This window comes from Hyperolius riggenbachi, chromosome 7 (assembly GCF_040937935.1).
Source record: "Hyperolius riggenbachi isolate aHypRig1 chromosome 7, aHypRig1.pri, whole genome shotgun sequence".
NCBI lineage: Eukaryota > Metazoa > Chordata > Amphibia > Anura > Hyperoliidae > Hyperolius > Hyperolius riggenbachi.
In genome coordinates, this window is record NC_090652.1 from 67837012 (window position 1) to 67858307 (window position 21296).

Below are 21296 nucleotides of genomic sequence, written 5' to 3' on the forward strand. Positions count from 1 at the left end.
TTTGACAGTGGGGATGGTGTGTTCAGAGTGATGTGCATTGTTTGTTTTCCGCCACACATAGCGTTTTGCATTTTGTCCATGAAGTTCCATTTTGTTCTCATCTGACCAGAGCACCTTGTTCGACATGTTTGCTGTGTCCCCCACATGGCTTGTGGCAAACTGCAAACGGGACTTCTTATGCTTTGGTGTTAACAATGGCTTTCTTCTTGCCACTCTTCCATAAAGGCTAACTTTGTGCAGTGCATGGTGACTAATAGTTGTCCTATGGACAGATTCCCCCACCTAAGCTGTAGATCTCTGCAGCTCGTCCTATACAGCAGGGCCTCAAAAAGTCTTATTCCGTTATTCCTTGTGCTCTCACAGTCAGGACTTGCATCACGTGCCGCGACGCAAGCCTTCCTTGGATGTGTGGTGATAGCCGTTCCTGCTCCTTTGCCCACAGCATGCCTGCTGCCTTCCTTGTGGTGGTAGCCGTTTCTTAGGCTCCCACTCCGGACTGGAATCGAACCAGGATTCCCCGGCCATTACCTGTGGTCACCATGGTACTGAGAAAGTACCATCAAAAATTTCACACAGTTGAATGAATGGCAGACTTGCCCTCCATAACACATTCTTGGCAAATGCTTTTGATTTGGTTTGTCTTGTGCTGGGTCAAGGGTCCATATTACTTATACAGCATGGGTCTCAGGCTCCCACTCCGGACCGGAATCGAACCCTGATTCCCCGGCCATTACCCGTGGTCACAATGGCAGACTTGCCCTCCATAACAGATTCTCGTCGCAAGTACTGAACAGCAAGTAGAAAATGTAATTTAAAAAAAAATAGATGTAAGCTTTAACAATGGTAAAGAAAGAAACATCGAAACTTGATAAGGCAGTCAGACATTACCTGATATCACTGAGGAAGAGCAATCTCGCCATGGTGCGCACTGGTCCAGCACAGCCGTCACTACACAAACAGCTGTCTGCGGTGCGGTACACAGTGAGTTTGGTGTGTCAGTGTGAAGCAGTACTCTAATTACAATCCCTGATTGATGTATACACATGCAAGATGTTTTAAAGCACTTTAGGCCTCCAATTTAGCATTTAACTTGATTTCTGCCCTTAAAACGCTGCTTTGCGTCAAATCCAGATTTTTCCCCGGGATTTTTGGCGTGTATCCCACTCCGCCATGCCCCCCTCCAGGTGTTAGACCCCTTGAAACATCTTTTCCACCACTTTTGTGGGCAGCATAATTTTTTCTAGTTTTCTAAGTTCGCCTCCCCATTGAAGTCTATTGCGGTTCGCGAAAGTTCGTGCAAACCAAACTTTTGCAGTTGATTCGCGAACCAGGGCCATCTCTAGCTATCGTCTGCACTCTGGCCATGGTGCACAGTGAGTTTGGTCTGTCAGTGTGAAGCAGTACACTAATTACACTACCTGATTGATGTATACACATGCAAAATGTTTTAAAGCACTTTAGGCCTCCAATTTAGCATGCAATGTGATGACTGCCCTTAAAACGCTGTTGTGCGTCAAATCTGGATTTTTCCCCGGGAATTTTGGCGTGTATCCCACTGCGCCATGCCCCCCTCCAGGTGTTAGACCCCTTGAAACATCTTTTCCATCACTTTTGTGGCCAGCATAAATGTATCTAGTTTTCAAAGTTCGCCTCCCCATTGAAGTCTATTGCGGTTCGCGAAAGTTCACGCGAACCAAACTTTTGCGGAAGTTCGCGTTCGAGGTTCGCAAACCGAAAATTGGAGGTTTGAAACATCTCTAAGCCTAAAGTACTATAACAATACTTCAGCTTAAAGTTCAGTCAATCCTGATACTTTTGCATGATAAATATAGCTACTGTTCTGAAAGCATTCTTTCATAAAAAGTGGAATGCATTGCAATCTCTGCTGAAATATTTCATATGCAAATACCATTGTCATAAAATGTTTCTACACAATTTCAGTAAACAGATAAAAACTTTCGCAATGGCATCAACACAATTTTTTTGACTATCTTCCTTCAAACAAAGCCCCGCCTTGGTATTTAGGGTATAAATTGGAAGAATGATAAAGCAAGATTGTAGTAAGCGATAAATAAAGCTGGAGTGCAAGGGATGTTACATGGAAAGCAATGGATGCTGCATATGACAACTCCAGAGAGGACAGGGAGAGGTATGTGCATTGCTCTACATACTTCACTAAAAGAACTCCATTATTTTATGTAATATATTCAATAGATGTATGTAACATATTAGGTTAAGTATTTGATTATTAAAATATAGCTTTTTTTATTTGTGCTACTGTATAGGAATAGACTAAATTTGAGTTTATATGCTGCTTATTTTAACAAAAATTGAAAATAATAACAGTTTTGAAAATGATTTATGTTCTTCCCCTAAAATTAAGTTTAGTTTATTTATTTTTTATTTTTTTTCATTTTTAATTAAGGTGTTGTGTATATACCATATTGATTACTTAATTGCTTTTTTATTTTTTTATTATTATTTATTTATTATTATTTTTTTATTGGGCAGAGCGAAAGAATTTCTTCTAATTTGTATTTATACAGGTTATGTATGAGGAGGACACTATTTAGGAGGGTTGATTTACTAATACTGAGGCACATCAAGTGATCCTCTGGGATCTCCAATGTTGATGACATAAGTAATCCAGTAAAAAAAAAAAAGTGCCTCTATTAGGTGGTCTAACATTCCAGCGCTCATCGGAGTCATGTTGGAATAAAGTGAAGTTGATAAAAGAAAGATGTAATTTTTCAACAATCTTTCTTTAGAAAAATAAACAGAAAGCTTCATTGACTTGGATCAGTGCTGGGCCGAAATTACGCATGAGCATAATTACGCATCGTAATTTAATGTAAATTTACGTGTAAGCGCTACGCGTAACTTACGGTCTTACGCGTAATTATTTACGCGTAAGCAGTAAAGTGGTATCGTAATTACACTGTCTACCGTAATTGCTAGGTATGCGTAATTTTACGAAGACTTACGCGTAATTTTACGCATAATTACTAACGTAAAAACTCCCCTTTTCTAAGAGTAGCCAATCAGTCAACCTCCTAAGCAACCAATAGTATCTTCTCCTGCCCTTCAGTATAAGCGTACGTTTTGACGCATACGAATGATATGTACGCAATAACTGTCACATTGATGTGTATTGCATACACATCATCCGTATGCGTCAAAAAATACGCATTAATGGGTATTACAGCACTACGCGTAACATCGTAGTGTAAGCACCTACATTATGGTATCCTTACGCGTAACTGCGTAAGTTAACGCGTAATTACAGTGATGAACTGTAGATAATTTCCTACGCCGTAACCGTAATTGCGTAATGCGTAATAGCGTAAAATTACGCGTAATGATCCGTAAGCGTAGATTTTTCCATTACGACCAGCACTGACTTGGATATGTATTTTTCTGTTTTTTGTATTTTGTTTTTGTTCTTCTTAGCCACTTTTTGATTTTGAATTGTTTGTGCTTTTTAAAAGGTTTCAGCAAAGCTGGGACCCATTTATAGTACAGCCAGTGGACGATGAAGATGAAAAGACGGGAAGATGCACAACTTTGGTGGTGAAGCTGATATGCCTCATTGTAGGGTTGTTCGTTTTTCTAACAGGGTTTATTAGTAAGGTATGGAACTGCATTCTAACTGTTTGTTTTTGTTTTTGTTTACTACAAATGATAATTTGGGATGCGTAAAATAGGGAGTAAAACCATGAGATGCTAGAATTCTTCTCAATCTGTACTGTATGTGTCACTTGGGAGGCCACATCTGGGCTACTATGGGATACACTTTTGGGCACCACACTATATAAATGCTATTGACATTCTAGAACAGGTACAAACACAAGTGATGATTATGTCCCTAGGCCTTTAGAAAGGACTAGTGTACATGATCTGCATATGGAGCTCAAAAAGGTTTTTGCCAGACATTTAGAAAGGTGATTTTTTTTTTCACAATAAAATGTTGAAATGTTAAAAATGTCACCTCAGGAAGTAGCTATGGCAAATACTATACAAGACAAGACAAATAAAATTTATATCGCGCTTTTCTCCTGGCGGATTCAAAGCGCCAGAGCTGCAGCCACAAGGACGCACTCTATAGGCAGTAGCAGTGTAAGGAAGACTTACCTAAGGTTTCCTACTGAATAGGATCTGGCTTACTGAACATGCAGAGCTGAGTTTCGAACCCTGGTCCCCTGTGTCAGAGGCAGAGCCCTTAACCATTACACCATCCAGCCACTGCGTTCTAAAGGGAGTTTGGGTGCTTCCCTTGCCTTGAAGGACATCTATGGCAATAATTACCAGATAATTCCCGACAGTGTTGATCCAGTGATTTTACCTGAAATGTTTGTGTATGTGTAAAAAATATACTGTGGTAATTTGGGAGCAGAGAGAAGCCGCTAGTGCAGGCATGGGCAAACTTGGCCCTCCAGCTGTTAAGGAACTACAAGTCCCACAATGCATTTGCCTTTATGAGTCATGACTGTGGCTGTAAGACTCCTGCAATGCATTGTGGGACTTGTAGTTCCTTAACAGCTGGAGGGCCAAGTTTGCCCATGCCTGCGCTAGTGGTTAAACTAGTATTTGTAAAATTACCAATATTCTACTGTTGGGCTCCAGCTTGTCACCAATATTTGTCACCTAACCTAACCATCTTCTTACACTAACCTTTCCTCAGCCGATACCTAAATCTTACCTAAACCCCCCCCCCCCCCCCCCTTGATATTGGCACAACCTTTACCACTAAACACTCCCTCTGCCAATATTCACGCTATTTAAAGGGTGCTGCTGGCACCCAAATTGAACATTGGGTCCTGCTATAGCTACAATTAACATTGCAGTCCATGCAGTGCCGATTTAACATTTTGAATAGGTTGAAGGGAACCTAAACTGAGAAGGATGTGGATTTATCCTTTTAAAATAATACAAGTTGCCTGACTCTCCTGCTGATCCTGTGTCTCTAATACTTTTAGCCACAGCCCCGGAACAAGCACGCAGATCAGGTGCTCTGACTGAAGTCAGACTGGATTAGCTGCATGCTTGTTTCAGGTGTGTGATTCAGCCACTACTGCAGCCAAAGAGATCAGCAGGACTGCCAGGCAACTGGTATTGTTTAAAAGGAAACATTCATATCCCTCTCAGTTAAGGGTTCCTTTAAATGGCTCAAGCCATTTTTTAATTGTACAGCCCCCTTTGGAGAAACTGGGATATTTGTGTGGGCAGAACAGTGTTGTATACATTTTTACTAATATATCATTCTCATTATTTAATTTTCTGGTTGAAGTTGATTGATGGATGTCTTTTTTTCCATATACAGTATATTATTAAATAAGGATCTGTGACCCTTGATGAATGAATCATTCCCCTGCAATATCACTACTGAATAACGTGCATGTATTGTTTATTTTGATTTGATCTTAGGCCTGCCTGCTCCTGCTGATTTCTGTCAGTGGTGACCAGTCCAATGCCATCTCCAACAAGCCACTGAGCTTCATCATTCTGGGAGCAGTACTACTAGTGCCATATGTACTAACATTTGTAAAAAGCTTGTGGAAAGTTGTCTTTACTCATCCACCCAGCCCAAGCAAGAGGAAGCTGATACTGGTGAGATTGTAAATGAGCTCATGCTTACACCTAAAGTGTTTTCATTCAGCAGTTTCCAGTATACTCTACCTCCGATATATCTGCATCCCCGTGTCACAGCTTTACTCACCTGATTTGTAGATCAGGTCCAAAACTGTGTACATTATACTCCAGGTGTAATGTCTCTGCATCCCTGTGTAATAGCCCCTAGGTCAGATCTAAACATTGCTCTGTATTGCTCTGTATTGTTCTTCTTGTTCCTGTTTGTACTATATACAGTGCACAGTAGAATGGCTCTGATATCTTCTTGTGCGATAGTTCACTAACAGTGTTGCTCAAATCCGGATCCGGGAGATACCTGGTATAGTTGCTATCCGGATATCCCCCAGTAAACCTGTGCGGGCTGGTGCGGGGGGGTCAATCTTACCTGTCTGATGTCTTCTTCGGTCCGTCCCTCGGCTCCTCCCATGATGCGGTCCACGCGGCGGTCACGTGAGAAAAAACACTTACTCCTTCCGGGTTGAAGGAAGAAGTGTTTGTAGTCATGTGATGCGCGTGGACCGCATCGTGGGAGGCGCCGAGGGACAGACGAAGAAGACGTCATACAGGTAAGATTGACCCCCCCGCCCAGCCCGCACAGGTATCTGGAAGATATCCGGATAGCAACTATACCAGGTATCTCCCGGATCCGGATTTGAGCAACACTATTCACTAACATGGCTTGTAGTTCAGGTCTTATTACTGGTTCGCACCATGCAATTTCCCATCAGATAGATGGGTCAAATTGATCTTTTACGAAAGGTCCGATCTGATTTCCAATAATTTTTTTCTGATTGATTTTCCGATCACTTTTATATAGAAAACTTATATCAGAAAAATGATGGGAAATCAGATCAGACCTGTCAGAAATGATTGATTCAACCTATCTATCTGATGGGAAATTGCATAGTGTGTACCAGGCATTATCCTTGTTCTGTGCTGTCCTTCCTGGTTCTGCCTATGCTGTATACTGTGTACTCTGTCCTCCAACTGTAATATATCTACATCCCTGTGGGATATCTTTAGATAGTTAGTCCATTGTTCTCTGTGCTATACCAGCTTCCTTTTATAATGTATATGGTGTATGCTGTACACCATCTCTACTATCCTTATGTTAGGTCTGATCATTGCTCTGTGCCGGGGCCAGGGGCAGGCCGGATTTGTACTCTTTACCGCCCAAGGCCACTGTCAGCAGCTGCCCACCTTCAGTAACCAATCACAGATATATGAGTGAAGCATTTACACAGAATTAGGCATTGCATTGGGGGCTGGATGAAAGCAAGGATATGGATGAGAAACCTGGCATTGTGCAGACAATAGAGATCTTCAAATAATAATTCTCCATTAAAAATGATGTGTTACATGAATGTGGTAGCTAAGCAACATATGGTGCTATTTACCTTGTGTTCAAGCTGCCCTGATTCACTCATCCTCTATGCGGTAGGCTCCAAGTTTTGGATGATCTGTATGTTGTATATCACCAGTAAACGAGGAATTCTCAAAATAAATGCAAATTATCCTATACTAAACAATGCACCACACCACAACACAGTTGCCAACAACGCTAACACTGCTGCCTACATTGCAAATGCCACCTCTGCCCAAAGCCTACTGCTGCCCAAAACATGCATGTGCGCACATCATAGTCTGTGTGCACACACTACAACTGACACCTACAATGCAAATGTCACCACTGGCGTAGGGCCCGAGGTCACAGGGGTCGCACGTGCGTGTGTACTGGCCCCAGGGCCCATTAAGTTTCAACACATTTTTTTTTACTCCCCCCCCCCCCGACCTGACTCCGATCATCCCCCTCCCTCACTGTCACCTCAGGGGGCCCCCTCCTATTATGAGCGGCGAGAGAGCGGAAGATACATCAAGGCTCCTGTGGGGTACAGCAGACGCTAGATGTCCAGCTGCCTCCCGGTCTTCGCTGTCTCCTCTGTATGCCGCTCGCTCGCACTAAACCAGGAAGCAGTGCGAGTGGCATACAGAGAAGACAGCGAAGACCGGGAGGCAGCTGGGCATCTAGCGTCTGCTGTACCCCAGAGGAGCCTTGATGTATCTTCTGGCTGCTGCTCTCCCACTGCTCAATAAAGGAGGGGGGACCCCTGGGTAAGGCAGAAAGGATAGGAGTCGGCCCCCCACCCCACTAAACTACCTGTCTGCCTACCCTCCCACCCAGCTACCTAACTGCCTACCCTGCCACCCAGCTACCTATCTGCCCACCCATCTACCTATCTGCCTACCCTGCCACCCAGCTACCTATCTCCCCACCCGTCTAGCTATCTGCCTACCCTCCCACCCAGCTACCTAACTGCCTACCCGGCTACCTATCTGCCTACCCTCCCACCAGTCTACCTATCTGTCTACCATGCCACCCATCTACCTATCTGCCCACCCATATACCCATCTGCCCACCCGGCTACCTATCTGCCTACCCTCCCACCCGTCTACCTATCTGCCACCCAGCTACATAACTGCCCACTCGGCCACCTATCTGCCTACCCTGCCCACCCGGCTACCTATCTTCCTACCCTGCCACCCAGCTACCTAACTGCCCATCTGGCTACTTATCTGCCTACCCTCCCACCCGTCTACCTATCTGCCTACCCTGCCACCCAGCCACCTAACTGCCCACCTGTATACCTATCTGCCCACCCAGCTACCTATCTGCCTACCCTCCCACCCATCTACCTATCTGCCTACCATGCCACTCAGCTACCTAACTACCCACCCAGCTACCTATCTGCTTACCCTCCCACCCATCTACCTATCTGCCACCCAGCTACCTAACTGCCCACCCGGCTACCTATCTGCCTACCCTCCCACCCAGCTACCTATCTGCCCACCTGGCTACCTATCTGCCCACCCTGCCACCTGGCTACCTATCTGCTCACCCTGCCACCCAGCTGGTCCACGCTGGTTCTCCTCTGCAGTCTGCAATGCTGCTCGCACTACTTCCTGATTCAACGCGAGCGGCAGAGGAGGAGACAGCATGGACCAGGCGGCTGCAGATCTAGCGTCTGCTCTGCTGGACCCCGGGACCTGTAGCTGAATCTTCAGCTGCCACCGCGCTTGACAGGAGGGAGGGGGTTGCCATGAGGTGAGAGAGAGAAGAAAGGAGGCCCCCCTCCCTGCATCTGCAAAACTTTCCCTCTGCAGTGCCTGGACTGCAAATAGCGCGCCAGCCACCCTCCCTCCAGGTAATTAATGTTAGCCCACTATAGACCTGGCTACATATATTGCATTTTGTGGGGAAATCTGCTGACAATCTGATTGCATTTTGTGGGGAAATCTGCCGACAATCTGATTGCATTTTGTGGGGAAATCTGTCAACAATCTGATTGCATTTTGTGGGGAAATCTGCCGACAATCTGATTGCATTTTGTGGGGAAATCTGCCAACAGTTTGAATGCATTGTGTGGGGGAAATCTGCCGACAATCTGGTTGCATTTTGTGGGCAAATCTGCCGCCAATCTGGTTGCATTTTGTGGGCAAATCTGCCGCCAATCTGATTGCATTTTGTGGGCAGATCTGCCAACAATCTGACTGCATTTTGTTGGGAAATCTGCCAACAATCTGATTGCATTTTGTAGGGAAATCTGCAGACAATCTGAATGCATTGCATGGGGAAATCTGCCGACAATCTAATTGCAATTTGTGGGGAAATCTGCCGACAATCTGATTGCATTTTGTGGGGAAATCTGCCGAATATCTGATTTCATTTTGTGGGGAAATCTGCCGACAATCTGAATGCATTGTGTGGGAAAATCTGCCGACAATCTGATTGCATTTTGTGGGGAAATCTGCGCCAATCTGGTTGCATTTTGTGGGCAAATCTGCCAAAAATCTGATTGCCTTTTGTGGGGAAATCTGCCGCCAATCTGGTTGCATTTTGTGGGGAAATCTGCCACCAATCTGGTTGCATTTTGTGGGAAAATCTGCAAACAAACTGATTGCATTTTGTGGGGAAATCTGCCAACAATCTGATTGCATTTTGTGGGGAAATCGGCCGACAATCTGAATGCATTGCGTGCGGAAATCTGCCGACAATCTGATTGCATTTTGTGGGGAAATCTGCCAAATATCTGATTGCATTTTGTGGGGAAATCTGCCAAAAATCTGATTGCATTTTGTGGGAAAATCTGCCGCCAATCTGGTTGCATTTTGTGGGCAAATCTGCCAAAAATCTGATTGCCTTTTGTGGGGAAATCTGCCGCCAATCTGGTTGCATTTTGTGGGGAAATCTGCCACCAATCTGGTTGCATTTTGTGCGGAAATCTGCCGACAATCTGATTGCATTTTGTGGGGAAATCTGCCGAATATCTGATTGTATTTTGTGGGGAAATCTGCCGCCAATCTGGTTGCATTTTTGTGGGGAAATCTGCCAACAATCTGATTGCATTTTGTACGGAAATCTGACGACAATCTTGTTGCAATTTGTGGGGAAATCTGCCGGCAATCTGGTTGCATTTTGTGGGGAAACTGCTGCTAGATTTTTTTTTTTTGGCGGGGGGATCCTCCACCATGTGGTCTGGAGAAAAAATGGCCCTCCATACCCATGAAGTTGGACAGCACTGGACTAGTTAATATTTTTATTTTGCGGCATTTGACTACTTGATGAATTATCACGAGGCATGTAACTACTTGATTATTTTATCTAAAATGTATCTGGTCGGAAACAATCTCTGTGAATAACACAGCTACTTGTTTGTTTATTTTTAAGTCTGCCCATGACCCATCATGACCACGCCCGTGTTCCAGTGCGTAGCGACACCCATTTATTTTTGCGTGCACCGCATGTGGACATCTCCCTGTTGGGGACTGTCCTCAGAACTGCTCACATTCTATTCCCTACCATAATCTAACGTCCTACCAAATTATGTGTGTGTATATGTGTATATATATATATATATATATATATATATATATATATATATATATATATATACAGCGGGTTGCAAAAGTATTCGGCCCCCTTGAAGTTTTCCACATTTTGTCATATTACTGTCACAAACATGCATCAATTTTATTGGAATTCCACATGAAAGACCAATACAAAGTGGTGTACATGTGAGAAGTGGATCGAAAATCATACATCATTCCAAACATTTTTAAAAAAATAAATAACTGCAAAGTGGGGTGTGCGTAATTATTCGGCCCCAGTCTCAAGTCTTTTGCAGTTTCCAAGAGGTTTTCTTCCAAGTTTGCCCTGTATTTGGCTCCATCCATCTTCCCATCAACTCTGACCAGCTTCCCTGTCCCTGCTGAAGAGATGCACCCCCCGAGCATGTTGCTGCCAGCCTGCCACCACCATATTTGACAGTGGGGATGGTGTGTTCAGAGTGATGTGCAGTGTTAGTTTTCCGCCACACATAGCTTTTTGCATTTTGGCCAAAAACTTCAATTTTGGTCTCATCTGACCAGAGCACCTTCTTCTACATGGTTGCTGTGTCCCCCACACGGCTTGTGGCAAACTGCAAATGGGACTTCTTATGCTTTCTGTTAACAATGCCTTTCTTCTTGCCACTCTTCCATAAAGGCCAACTTTGTACAGTGCATGACTAATAGATGTCCTATGGACAGAGTCTCCCACCTGAGCTGTAGATCTCTGCAGCTCATCCAGAGTCACCACGGGCCTCTTGACTGCATTTCTGATCAGCGCTTTCCTTGTTCGGCCTGTGAGTTTAGGTGGATGGCCTTGTCTTGGTAGGTTTACAGTTGTGCCATACTCCTTACATTTCTGAATGATCACTTAAACAGTGCTAGGTGGGATGTTCAAGGCTTTGGAAATCTTTTTGTAGCCTAAGTCTGCTTTAAATTTCTCAATAACCTGATCCCTGACCTGTCTTGTGTGTTCTTTGGAGTTCACTGTGTTGTTTCTCCCAATATTCTCTTAGACAACCTCTGAGGCTGTCACAGAGCAGCTGTATTTGTACTGAAATTAGATTACACACAGGTGCACACTATTTAGTCATTAGCACTCATCAGGCAATGTCTATAGGCAACTGACTGCACTCAGATCAAAGGGGGCCGAATAATTATGCACACACCACTTTGCAGTTATTTATTTGTAAAAAATGTTTGGAATCATGTATGATTTTCATTCCACTTCTCATGTGTACACCACTTTGTATTGGTCTTTCATGTGGAATGCCAATAAAATTGATTCATGTTTGTGGCAGTTATATGACAAAATGTGGAAAACTTCAAGGGGGCCGAATACTTTTGCAACCCACTGTATATATAGGACAGAGGGCCCTAGGGTAAAGCTTTCCTGGTGGGCCCTTAGTGTCCCAGTCCGACCCTGGACACATCACTCACTGTCTGCCTGGTCTCCAGACTCCTCCTCCCCAATTTCCTCCGTTGCTCCCCTCGCTTCAGTGTGTGAGTGTGACTATACGTCACACACACAAGTCACGCTGCCTGGCGCCGCCTCTGCTACTCATCTCCTCTGCGGCTGCTGTCACTCACTCCTGAGTCCTGACCTTCCGCACCGCCCCCTCCGTGCTCCAGTTGACCCTTCACTGGCATCTCACCAGTTCCCCGGGAGCGAGCATGGTGGCCATGCTACAACTTTTAATAATATAACGGTGGGTGGCTGTGCGGCGAGCGGTGTGCAGTCCATTCATCTCATCCACACTGCAGGACGCCCACCGGGGGAAGCCGCTGCTCTACACTGCGGGGATGCCGGAGACATCAATCTAGAGGGGGATGATTACACATCGGTGTATGATTCTCAAGTTATTAGAAAAGGCAGTAGAGTCCACGTGGTGTGTACACCTGTACTCTAGACTCAGCTTACCAGCAGGAAGTACAGTAACTCCTGGCAACCAGGCAGCATGATTACACTTGTTCCAATCTAATGAAGTAACAATGTATGCATTAAACCAGTAATGCGTAAAAATAAATGTGTTAATGTTCCTGCACTATCGGGAATGCGTAAAAATGTACGCAATGCGTCCCGTCGACCTCCAAGGTCGGCAAGCTGCCAGCGGGGGACTGGAGCAGCAGTGAGTGACTACGAGGTCACAGGATGGCTGCATGGGGCTGGTAGAAGCCCCAGGTAAGTGAAACTCATTTTTTTATTTTGCTTGGACCTTCCCTTTAACGGTAATTGCAGGTTAGTAGAGCTTTGTCTGTGTGAAGCACATGATCTGCATCCTGCACATGTTCTTTTGTGGGTGTTAAGGTACATACACACGTCGGATTTTCGCAAACGACCTGTCGTTTGGACGTCAAATCGGGCGTCTGTACAGTCTGTAGTTCAGCTGATAAGACTGGATATGAACCATCCGCTAAGCGGATCGCTCAAATCTAAACGACAGACTGTACAGACACCAGATTTGACGTCCAAATGACCGGACGTTCAAACAGCGTGTCGCAGGGCCGGATTTACCATAAGGCACTGTAGGCACGTGCCTACAGGCGCCTGATGATCAGGGCCGGCGCTACCATTAAGGCAAAGGAGGCAGCTGCCCCAGGGCCCCAGAGCTTGTAGGGGCCCCCAGTGGCTACAAGAGGAAACAACATTTTGCAAATCGGCCTTATAGTTTTTGAGAAAATCGATTTTAAAGTTTCAAAGGAAAAAAAAACACATTTAAAAACCTGCCGACTTTAACGGTTAATAGCAAATCCACCTTAAATGCTAGAAACCCTAAATTTGCAGGATATGTTAGGGAGATCATTAGGAATAAGAGGAAAAAACAATTTTTCAAAAAGACTTTATAGTTTTTGAGAAAATCGATTTTAAAGTTTAGAAGGAAAAAGGTATAGTTTTAAATGCGGTAAATGTCACTTTTAGTGTAGTGTAATTTTACATGCATCAAACGAAAGCGCAATAAATTTCCTGACGGAGTTTCCAGGGGGTCCATACGCAGCCACAGCGCTTTGGCCAGGAATCGCTATACAGCCGCCATATGGCTGTATGAAGATCCCTGGTATTTTTTTCCTATTTTCCCAATTTTTTTTATGTTTAGAGTGTGGGAATTTTTTTTTTTTTAAATTATGTGGGGTCCCCCCTCCTGAAACTTTTTAACCCCTTGTGCCCCATGCAGGCTGGGATAGCCAGAATGTGGAGCTCTGACCGATTGGGACTTCACACCCTGACTATACCAGCTGCAAAAAAAGGTCCCCTAATGCCGATTTTTGTTCCGGGGTATATGTTGGGGGGCCCCCCAGGTTTATTTTGCCCTGGGGCCCCATTGTTGCTTAAACCGGCCCTGCTGATGATGGAAAAGTGGCTCACTCCCCTCCTCGAGTGCCTCCCTACCTCCTTCCCTATGCATTCCACTGACCAGATCTCCCTTCAGTCAGGAGCACCTCTAGCTATCTCATACTTGGGGGCATCTCTAGCTACTTAATATTGAGAGCACATCTGGCTACCTAATACTAAGGCCACGTTTACACTTAATCAGTTGGTACGCGTTTTATTTTCTTCTCCATAGCAGTGCACTGTGAAAAAGATTTCAGTTAAAACGCGTTAAGTGTGAAAGGTGCCATAGGAAAACATGGGACTTACTTTGAAAATCAGTTGACCTTTCAGTTATAACTGAGAGCAACTGATTAAGTATAAACGGGGCCTAAGGCAACAAAAGAAAGATGGCTGGGTCTCTACCGGGATTTGAGCAAAATGCTGTATTTTATTGCACCATAGTTACAACTTGATAAAGGCCACAGGCCGAAACGTCGTGTGTTGGTTTTGTAACTATGGTGCAATAAAATACAGCATTTTGCTCAAATCCAGGTGGAGACCCAGCCATCTTTATTTTGTTGCTGTCCACATACACACCTAATGAGGATCCAGGTGTGAGCTGACTCCCTTGTGCATGAATTTAAGGCAGTTGAGCTGAGGGTAAGCTTTTCCTGTTTACCTAATACTAAGGGGCACCTGTAGCTACCTATGATGGGCAAGGGAAGTAAGGGGAGTGACAGCTGGGCCAGCCAGCACACTTGTGGTGCAGTTCGGTGGGTGTTTGTAGGTTCATGGAGGGTGGAGTCTAAGGTGCCAGGACATCTGTGCCTATAGGCTCCTGTGATGTAAATCCAACGTGTGTACGAGCCTTTAAGCATCCATGTTTTCCAAGCAAGGTGTATTCAGGTTTGCACAACTGAGTGCTTTGTTTCCTGAGTGTTGATAGGTGTGTAATGTCTGAGATAGGGGGACTCAGAGTTTATAGTAAAGTGGACCTGGACACTTGCACAGGAGGAAAACAGAGAGAAATGCCCACTGTATGTATTCAGGGGCGTAGCAATAGGGAGTGCAGAGGTTGCAACCGCATTGGGCCCGTGGGACAGACTCAACCACAGTATTAGCTCTTTATTGATGCTGTGCTCATAATAATCACTTCTATAGATACTTTGAATAGTGGTAATCACTAACAAACTGTTCCCCATCCCCTTCTTGCACCTCTGACACTGCAGTTGCCATTGGCAGGTTTTGGTGCGCCGTATCAATGTATAGAATGCTTGGGGGGCCCCAATGCAAAACTTGCATCAGGGCCCACAGCTCCTTAGCTACACCACTGAATGCCACCACCGCCCCCAAAGTCTGTCCGCGCACATCACAACCGCCACAGAGCGGCCATGCATTATTACAACCTTCATTTGGTATATAGGATTCCTGGCACAGCAGATCGGCTGTTGAATGAGCAGTTGCTTCTTGCTAACTGTGCCGGTAAAGAGATACTGGAGCAAAAAGGGAAAAAAAATCAAAACATTGCAAAGGAAGAAGTTATAAAATATCAGAGAGATCAAGAAATGATTGATATTCACCATGCAATTTGTTCATATTGTTTGATCCAAATGCAGCTTGCATTCCATCATCTTTACTACTGGCAGATATGGAAAAAAAAACAGACAGCACAAACTGCCATTACCTATAACCACACCCACTAACAATGCAGTAGGCTAAAAGGTTTTTTTTCTATAGATATACATATGGACAAAGGGAAATACAGGATGCTAAGCAGTTGGAAACAGATGTTATTTCCCACAATGCAACAAGGCTCCCACAGTGTGATGTCAGGACCTAGGTACTGACATCACAGTGTGGAAGGGGTTTAACAAAAATACAGACCCCTCTGATGATTTCTTTAAGAAAAGGTAAAGATTTCTCATGAGAAAAGGGGTATCGGCTACTAACGGATGACGTTCAATCCTTGGTTACAGTTCCTCTTTAATTGTGAACTGGCTGCAGTGTGTCCGTACATAATCACATCTTTTGTTTAGTATATAGGATTAGTTGCTAACCTGCAAAGTCTTTGTATTGATACAGATGATATTCCTTTATTCTATTATTATTTTGTTTTTTTTTTCAGATAGAAAGTTTAATCACTTTACATTTTTTTTTTCTTTAGGTTAAAGTGTAACTGTCGGGCATAAAATCAAAAATCAATTCTTTATTTGTATCTGGTAAACAAGTAATAAGGATGCTAATCAGGCAATCCAAAAGTTAAAATCTCTATGCCTTTTCTTGTTTATAAATGATCATTCCCCAGTTTACCGGACTCTTATTTGGTACGTTGCCGCAATAAGGAAGTTGCAGGGCATGCTGGGTTGTTCTTTTTTTGCTTCTGTACATTAGTTAAGTCTGAGGGGAAATAAAGAAGCAAAAAAAGACAACCCAGCATGCCCTGCAACTTCCTTTGTGCGGCAACGTACCAAATAAGAGTCAGGTAAACTGGGGAATGATCATTTATAAACAAGAAAAGTCATAGAGATTTTAACTTTTGGATTGCCTGGTTAGCATCCGTATTACTTGTTTACCAGATAAAATTAAAGAATTGATTTTTTATTTTATGCCTGACAGTTACACTTTAATTTCATGATGTAGACATGTTAAAAAAAAAATCATAAATTTATGTATATCATTTTTTTTTTTTTTTTGTCTTATCCCAGTTTTGCCTCCCCGAGCTTCTTGTTGCAGCTGGAACATCATTGCTTGTCATCGTCATCATGCCTCATTTTAACATACTCACAAACACCATGATCCTCAGCAGTATCTACGGCTGCCCCTCTCTTCTACAGATCGTTTATGGATTCAGGAAGCGGAAATGGAAATGGATCCTGTCTGGAGTTTCGTTTCTTTCCCTTCTAGTTGGACATCTCCTTTTTTTCCTCTCCTATTCCTTCAATAAGGACGCCCAGCACATTTTATATTATGTCGGGGTACTAGTTGCAACCATTTTTGTGTCTGTCAACTGGTATGAAAATTTTGTGCGAAAGAAAAATGTATGTCCTACTAAATCAGAACAAGATGAGAGGAACATCCTCTGTGTTTATGGCAGCATTCTCAGAATTTTGGTCACAGCCATTGTGGTATTTAGTTATATTGGAGTCAAAGGGGTAGATTGGTCTACAATTTTCAGTGTAGAAGAAGACTACAGAGGAGCATACCTGCTAATTGTTCTCTTTGGCATTCAGTCTGTGAGCTCTGCACTCTTTCACTGGTTTGGAGTGGTTTCATGTAAAATGAGGAAAATTAAAATGTGTTTTTATATCCCTTCCATTCTAACCACATTAACTGTAGCCTTAGCCATAATTGGCATTTTCATAAGTAAGTACAAAGAAACAAGGCGTTCAACTGCATCCGATATGCCATCCTTCTGTCAGAGTCTTCATTTCATGGACAATGCCACAATATCTACAAATCTGATCATTGAGATAGCACAGAATTTATGCCAGACCATAATGTTGACCAACACCACTTCTGCCATACTGATGGCAGCATCGAATTTATTTTGGTTTGTTGGATTCGTCTTTGCAACGCTCCATGTTCTCAGGTTGAAGGTTCAAAGAATTGAAAGAACTACAAAACTGTTTTCTCGACGCATGTACGAAGCGGCCTTTATCGATCAATCCATGCTGCTAAACACCAGAAGCAAACTAAGTCGAAGCACAGCTGGATGGAAGGAAAACAAGTAAGAAATCCCGCACAAATCTTGTAATAATTGTTTAAATTATAAATGAAATGCCTTGCATTTAATCTAAAGATAGAGATTGCAAGCTCCTTCTTTACCTGATATATTTTTTTTTCTGCAAACTTTTTGAATTTTTTATCTCAAATTTTGAGAGGAACAATAGGAAGCATGGTGGTGCCCAAACTTCTGCAGCAACCAATATATTTCAATTTTTTGTGGTGGGTTTTAAGGGGGGAAGGCAATTAAGGCAATTAAGATTAGGTGTTGGCAGGGGATGGGGATTAAGGTCAGGTGTCACTGAGGGTGGTCTTTTAAGGTTAGGCATCAGTGAGGGGTCTTTTAAATTTAAGAATTAGTGTTTTTTTCAAGGTTAGGCATTGGTGTGGGAAGGGGGGTCTGTTATGGTTATGCAGCAGAGGGGGTGTGGTTAGGATTAGGGATTGGAGAGGGGTTAGGGTTAGGCATCAGCAGAGGGAGGGTTCTATGTAAGAATAGAGTTAGGTTTAACTGTAGTAAAATATTGTTATCATTTACTAATATATGAATAAATAGATTGAAGGAAAGACACCCAGGAAAAAACAGCACCACTCAATTTGATAGTTTTGAAAAAATAGTTACATATAATCTTTATTATACATTATTGGTCAAAAAATGACAAAAGAGCCTTCATCATTGTACAGTGTAAAACTTGATGCCAGTTAACGTGCCATTTGCAAATAATGGGTATATGCTGCACCCTGTATTATTATTTCGAGATTACTATCACTGAAAGTTCAAATAATGAGCTTCAAGATGGACGAACCCCAATTCAGTATAAGTGCACAAGAAGTGAGAGGTCATCTGACTCACAATTTTCATAATAAACGATCTGCATAGTAAACAAACCAGTGATAATGCGGTGTTAAATATACCACTACCATACATATATATATATATATATATATATATATATATATATATATATGTATATATATATATATATATATATATATACACACGTATATAAAGCAACCTATTTAAATGAGAGCGCCAGTGATAAACACACGTTATAAGTTACGAAGTTACGCATAGAGCAGCCTATAGAGGATAAAGTGAAAGAATAAATGACAGGACTTAGGCAGGCAATGGCGTGGTGGCAAGTAGAGATGGCCCGAACCTCCGATTTTCTGTTCGCGAACCACGAACTTCCGCACAAGTACGGTTCGCATGAACTTTCGCGAACTGCAATAGACTTCAATGGGGAGGCAAACTTTGAAAACTACAAACATTTATGCTGGCCAGAAAAGTGATGTAAAAGATGTTTCAAGGGGACTAACACCTGGAGGGGGCATGGCGGAGTGGGATACACACCAAAAGTCCCTGGGGAAAAATCTGGATTTGACACAAAGCAGCGTTTTAAGGGCAGAAATCACATTGAATGCTAAATTGGAGGCCTAAAGTGCTTTAAAACATCTTGCATGTGTATACATTAATCAGGGAGTGTAATCAGAGTACTGCTTCACACTGACACACCAAACTCACTGTGTAATGTACCGCAGCTGTTTGTGTAGTGACGGCCATGCTGGACTGGTGCGCACCATGGCGAGATTGCTCTTCCTCAGTGATGTCAGGTAATGTCTGACTGCCTTATCAACTTTTATGGTTCTTTCTCTACCATTGTTAAAGCTTACATCTATTTTTTTAATTACATTTTCCGCTGTCTGGGCAGTTCCTTTAACGAGAATCTGTTATGGAGGGCAAGTTTGCCATATTGAGTGACCACGGGTAATGGCCGGGGAATCCTGGTTCGATTCCGGTCCAGAGTGGGAGCCTAAGAAACGGCTACCACCACCACACATCCAAGGAAGGCAGCAGGCACGCTGTGGGCAAAGGAGCAGGAACAGCTACCACACATCCAAGGAAGGCAGCAGGCATGGCATGCACGTCCCGAGGTAGTGACCAAAAATAACAATACAGAAAGACTTTTGAGGCCCTGCTGTATATGAGATGAATCAACTTTAAATCCTTTAACGAGAATCTGTTATGGAGGGCAAGTCTGCCATTGTGAGTGATCACAGGTAATGGCCGGGGAATCAGGGTTCAATTCTGGTCTGGAGTGGGAGCCTGAGAACTGGCTACCACCACCACACATCCAAGAAAGGACCCATTTGCTGTATAAGTAATGTACCTGCCCTGACCGTGCTTTGCAGACCAGGCATCTGTAGGTCAGATGGACCCTTGACCCAGCGCTGTGTGCCAGAGAGGACACCACTTGCCTTTAATGAGAATCTGTTATGGAGGGCAAGTCTGCCATTCAGTCAACTGTGTGAAACTTTCGATGGTACTTTCTCAGTAGCATGGTAACCACGGGTAATGGCCGGGGAATCCAGGTTTGATTCCGGTCTGCAGTGGGAGCCTAAGAAACGGCAACCACCACCACACATCCAAGGAAGGCAGCAGGCACTCTGTGGGCAAAGGAGCAGGAACGGATACCACACATCCAAGGAAGGCAACAGGCATGGCATGCATGTCCCAAGGTAGTGACCAAAAATAATACAGGAGGCCTTTCGAGGCCCTGCTGTATATGAGATGAATAAACTTAAAATCCTTTAATGAGAATCTGTTATGGAGGGCAAGTCTGCCATCCATTCAAGTGAAAGGTATGCACTGACTGCTAGGTATAATACAATGTGCAGTCAAAGATGCAGTGAAAGGTATTCAGTGACTGCAAACAGCTGTTTGTGTAGTGATGGCCGTGCTGGACTGGTGCGCACCATGACGAGAGTGCAGGTAATGGCGGCTTTCCAGTCCATATGGTCGCTGGGCTGAGGTAGCTGAATGACAGAACAGTACACTGTCCAGCTAATCAAATTTGGTCTGTCTACAATGAAGCAATGACCTTATTCGTGGGTGTGCCCCCCCGACACACTCATATAGCCGTCGGTCATTGCTTCATTGTGATACGCAAGCCCCTTCACCACGGCAAGGTAATGATCACAAAGCAGAATTGGCACATGTACATGCCTTTTGTTTTGTTATTGCAGCTGCAGTGCAGCCAGAAAAATTAGGCAGGAATGTACACGCACCACAAAAATTATTATAGCGGCCGCAGCTAGCAACCAGTCACACGGCATGCAGGCAGAGATGCTGTGTATGGGGACGGACTTAGTCTTGGGGCGGGCAGTAGCCCTCCGGGATCCATGCCTCATTCATTTTGATAAAGGTGAGGTACTGAACACTTTTGTGACTTAGGCGACTTCTCTTCTCAGTGACAATGTCTCCAGCTGCGCTGAAGGTCCTTTCTGACACGATGCTTGAGGCAGGCAAGACAGAAAATGGATGGCAAATTGTGACAGCTCTGGCCACAGGTCAAGCCTGCGCACCCAGTAGTCCAAGGGTTCATCGCTGCTCACAGTGTCTACATCCACACTTTAGGCCAGACTTTATGGGGGTCCCTCAACAGCCTGTTGAGGGACCCCCATATAAAAAAACTCAAGGGGAATGAGCTGTACTGGGTGGCCACGCTAGGAGATGGCTAGTACATCTGGATCAAACTTTGTGCAGAAGGCATCTTTCATGTTGTCCAGCCTGGACAACATGAAAGATGCCATCTGCACAAAGTTTGATCCAGACGTACTAGCCATCTCCTCTTGCTCTTCCTCAGTGATGTCAGGAAGTCCTCCTCCTCCCCCCCCCCCCCCCCTACGAACAATACCATGGGAAATTTGACCCTCATGATGCACTATGGGGCCAAATCGAACTTCTGGA

At 43.9% G+C, this 21296-nt stretch overlaps 1 protein-coding gene across 2 annotated transcripts in view; it reads left to right on the top strand.

Annotated features, from left to right (window-relative positions):
• The first annotated feature begins 2066 nt into the window (after positions 1-2066).
• LOC137524327 (chitin synthase chs-2-like) overlaps positions 2067-21296 on the top strand; it is an 84667-nt gene continuing 65437 nt past the window's right edge. The window contains exons 1-4 of one of the 2 annotated variants that reach the window (XM_068244059.1): positions 2067-2149; positions 3489-3630; positions 5425-5607; positions 16528-17549. In XM_068244059.1, the coding sequence (XP_068100160.1) occupies positions 2109-2149; positions 3489-3630; positions 5425-5607; positions 16528-17549 (1388 nt within the window). In that variant the 5' untranslated portion in view covers positions 2067-2108. Of the gene's footprint in view, positions 2150-3488; positions 3631-5424; positions 5608-14359; positions 14483-16527; positions 17550-21296 lie in introns of those variants that run through there. The other variant, XM_068244060.1, reaches the window with a different exon arrangement.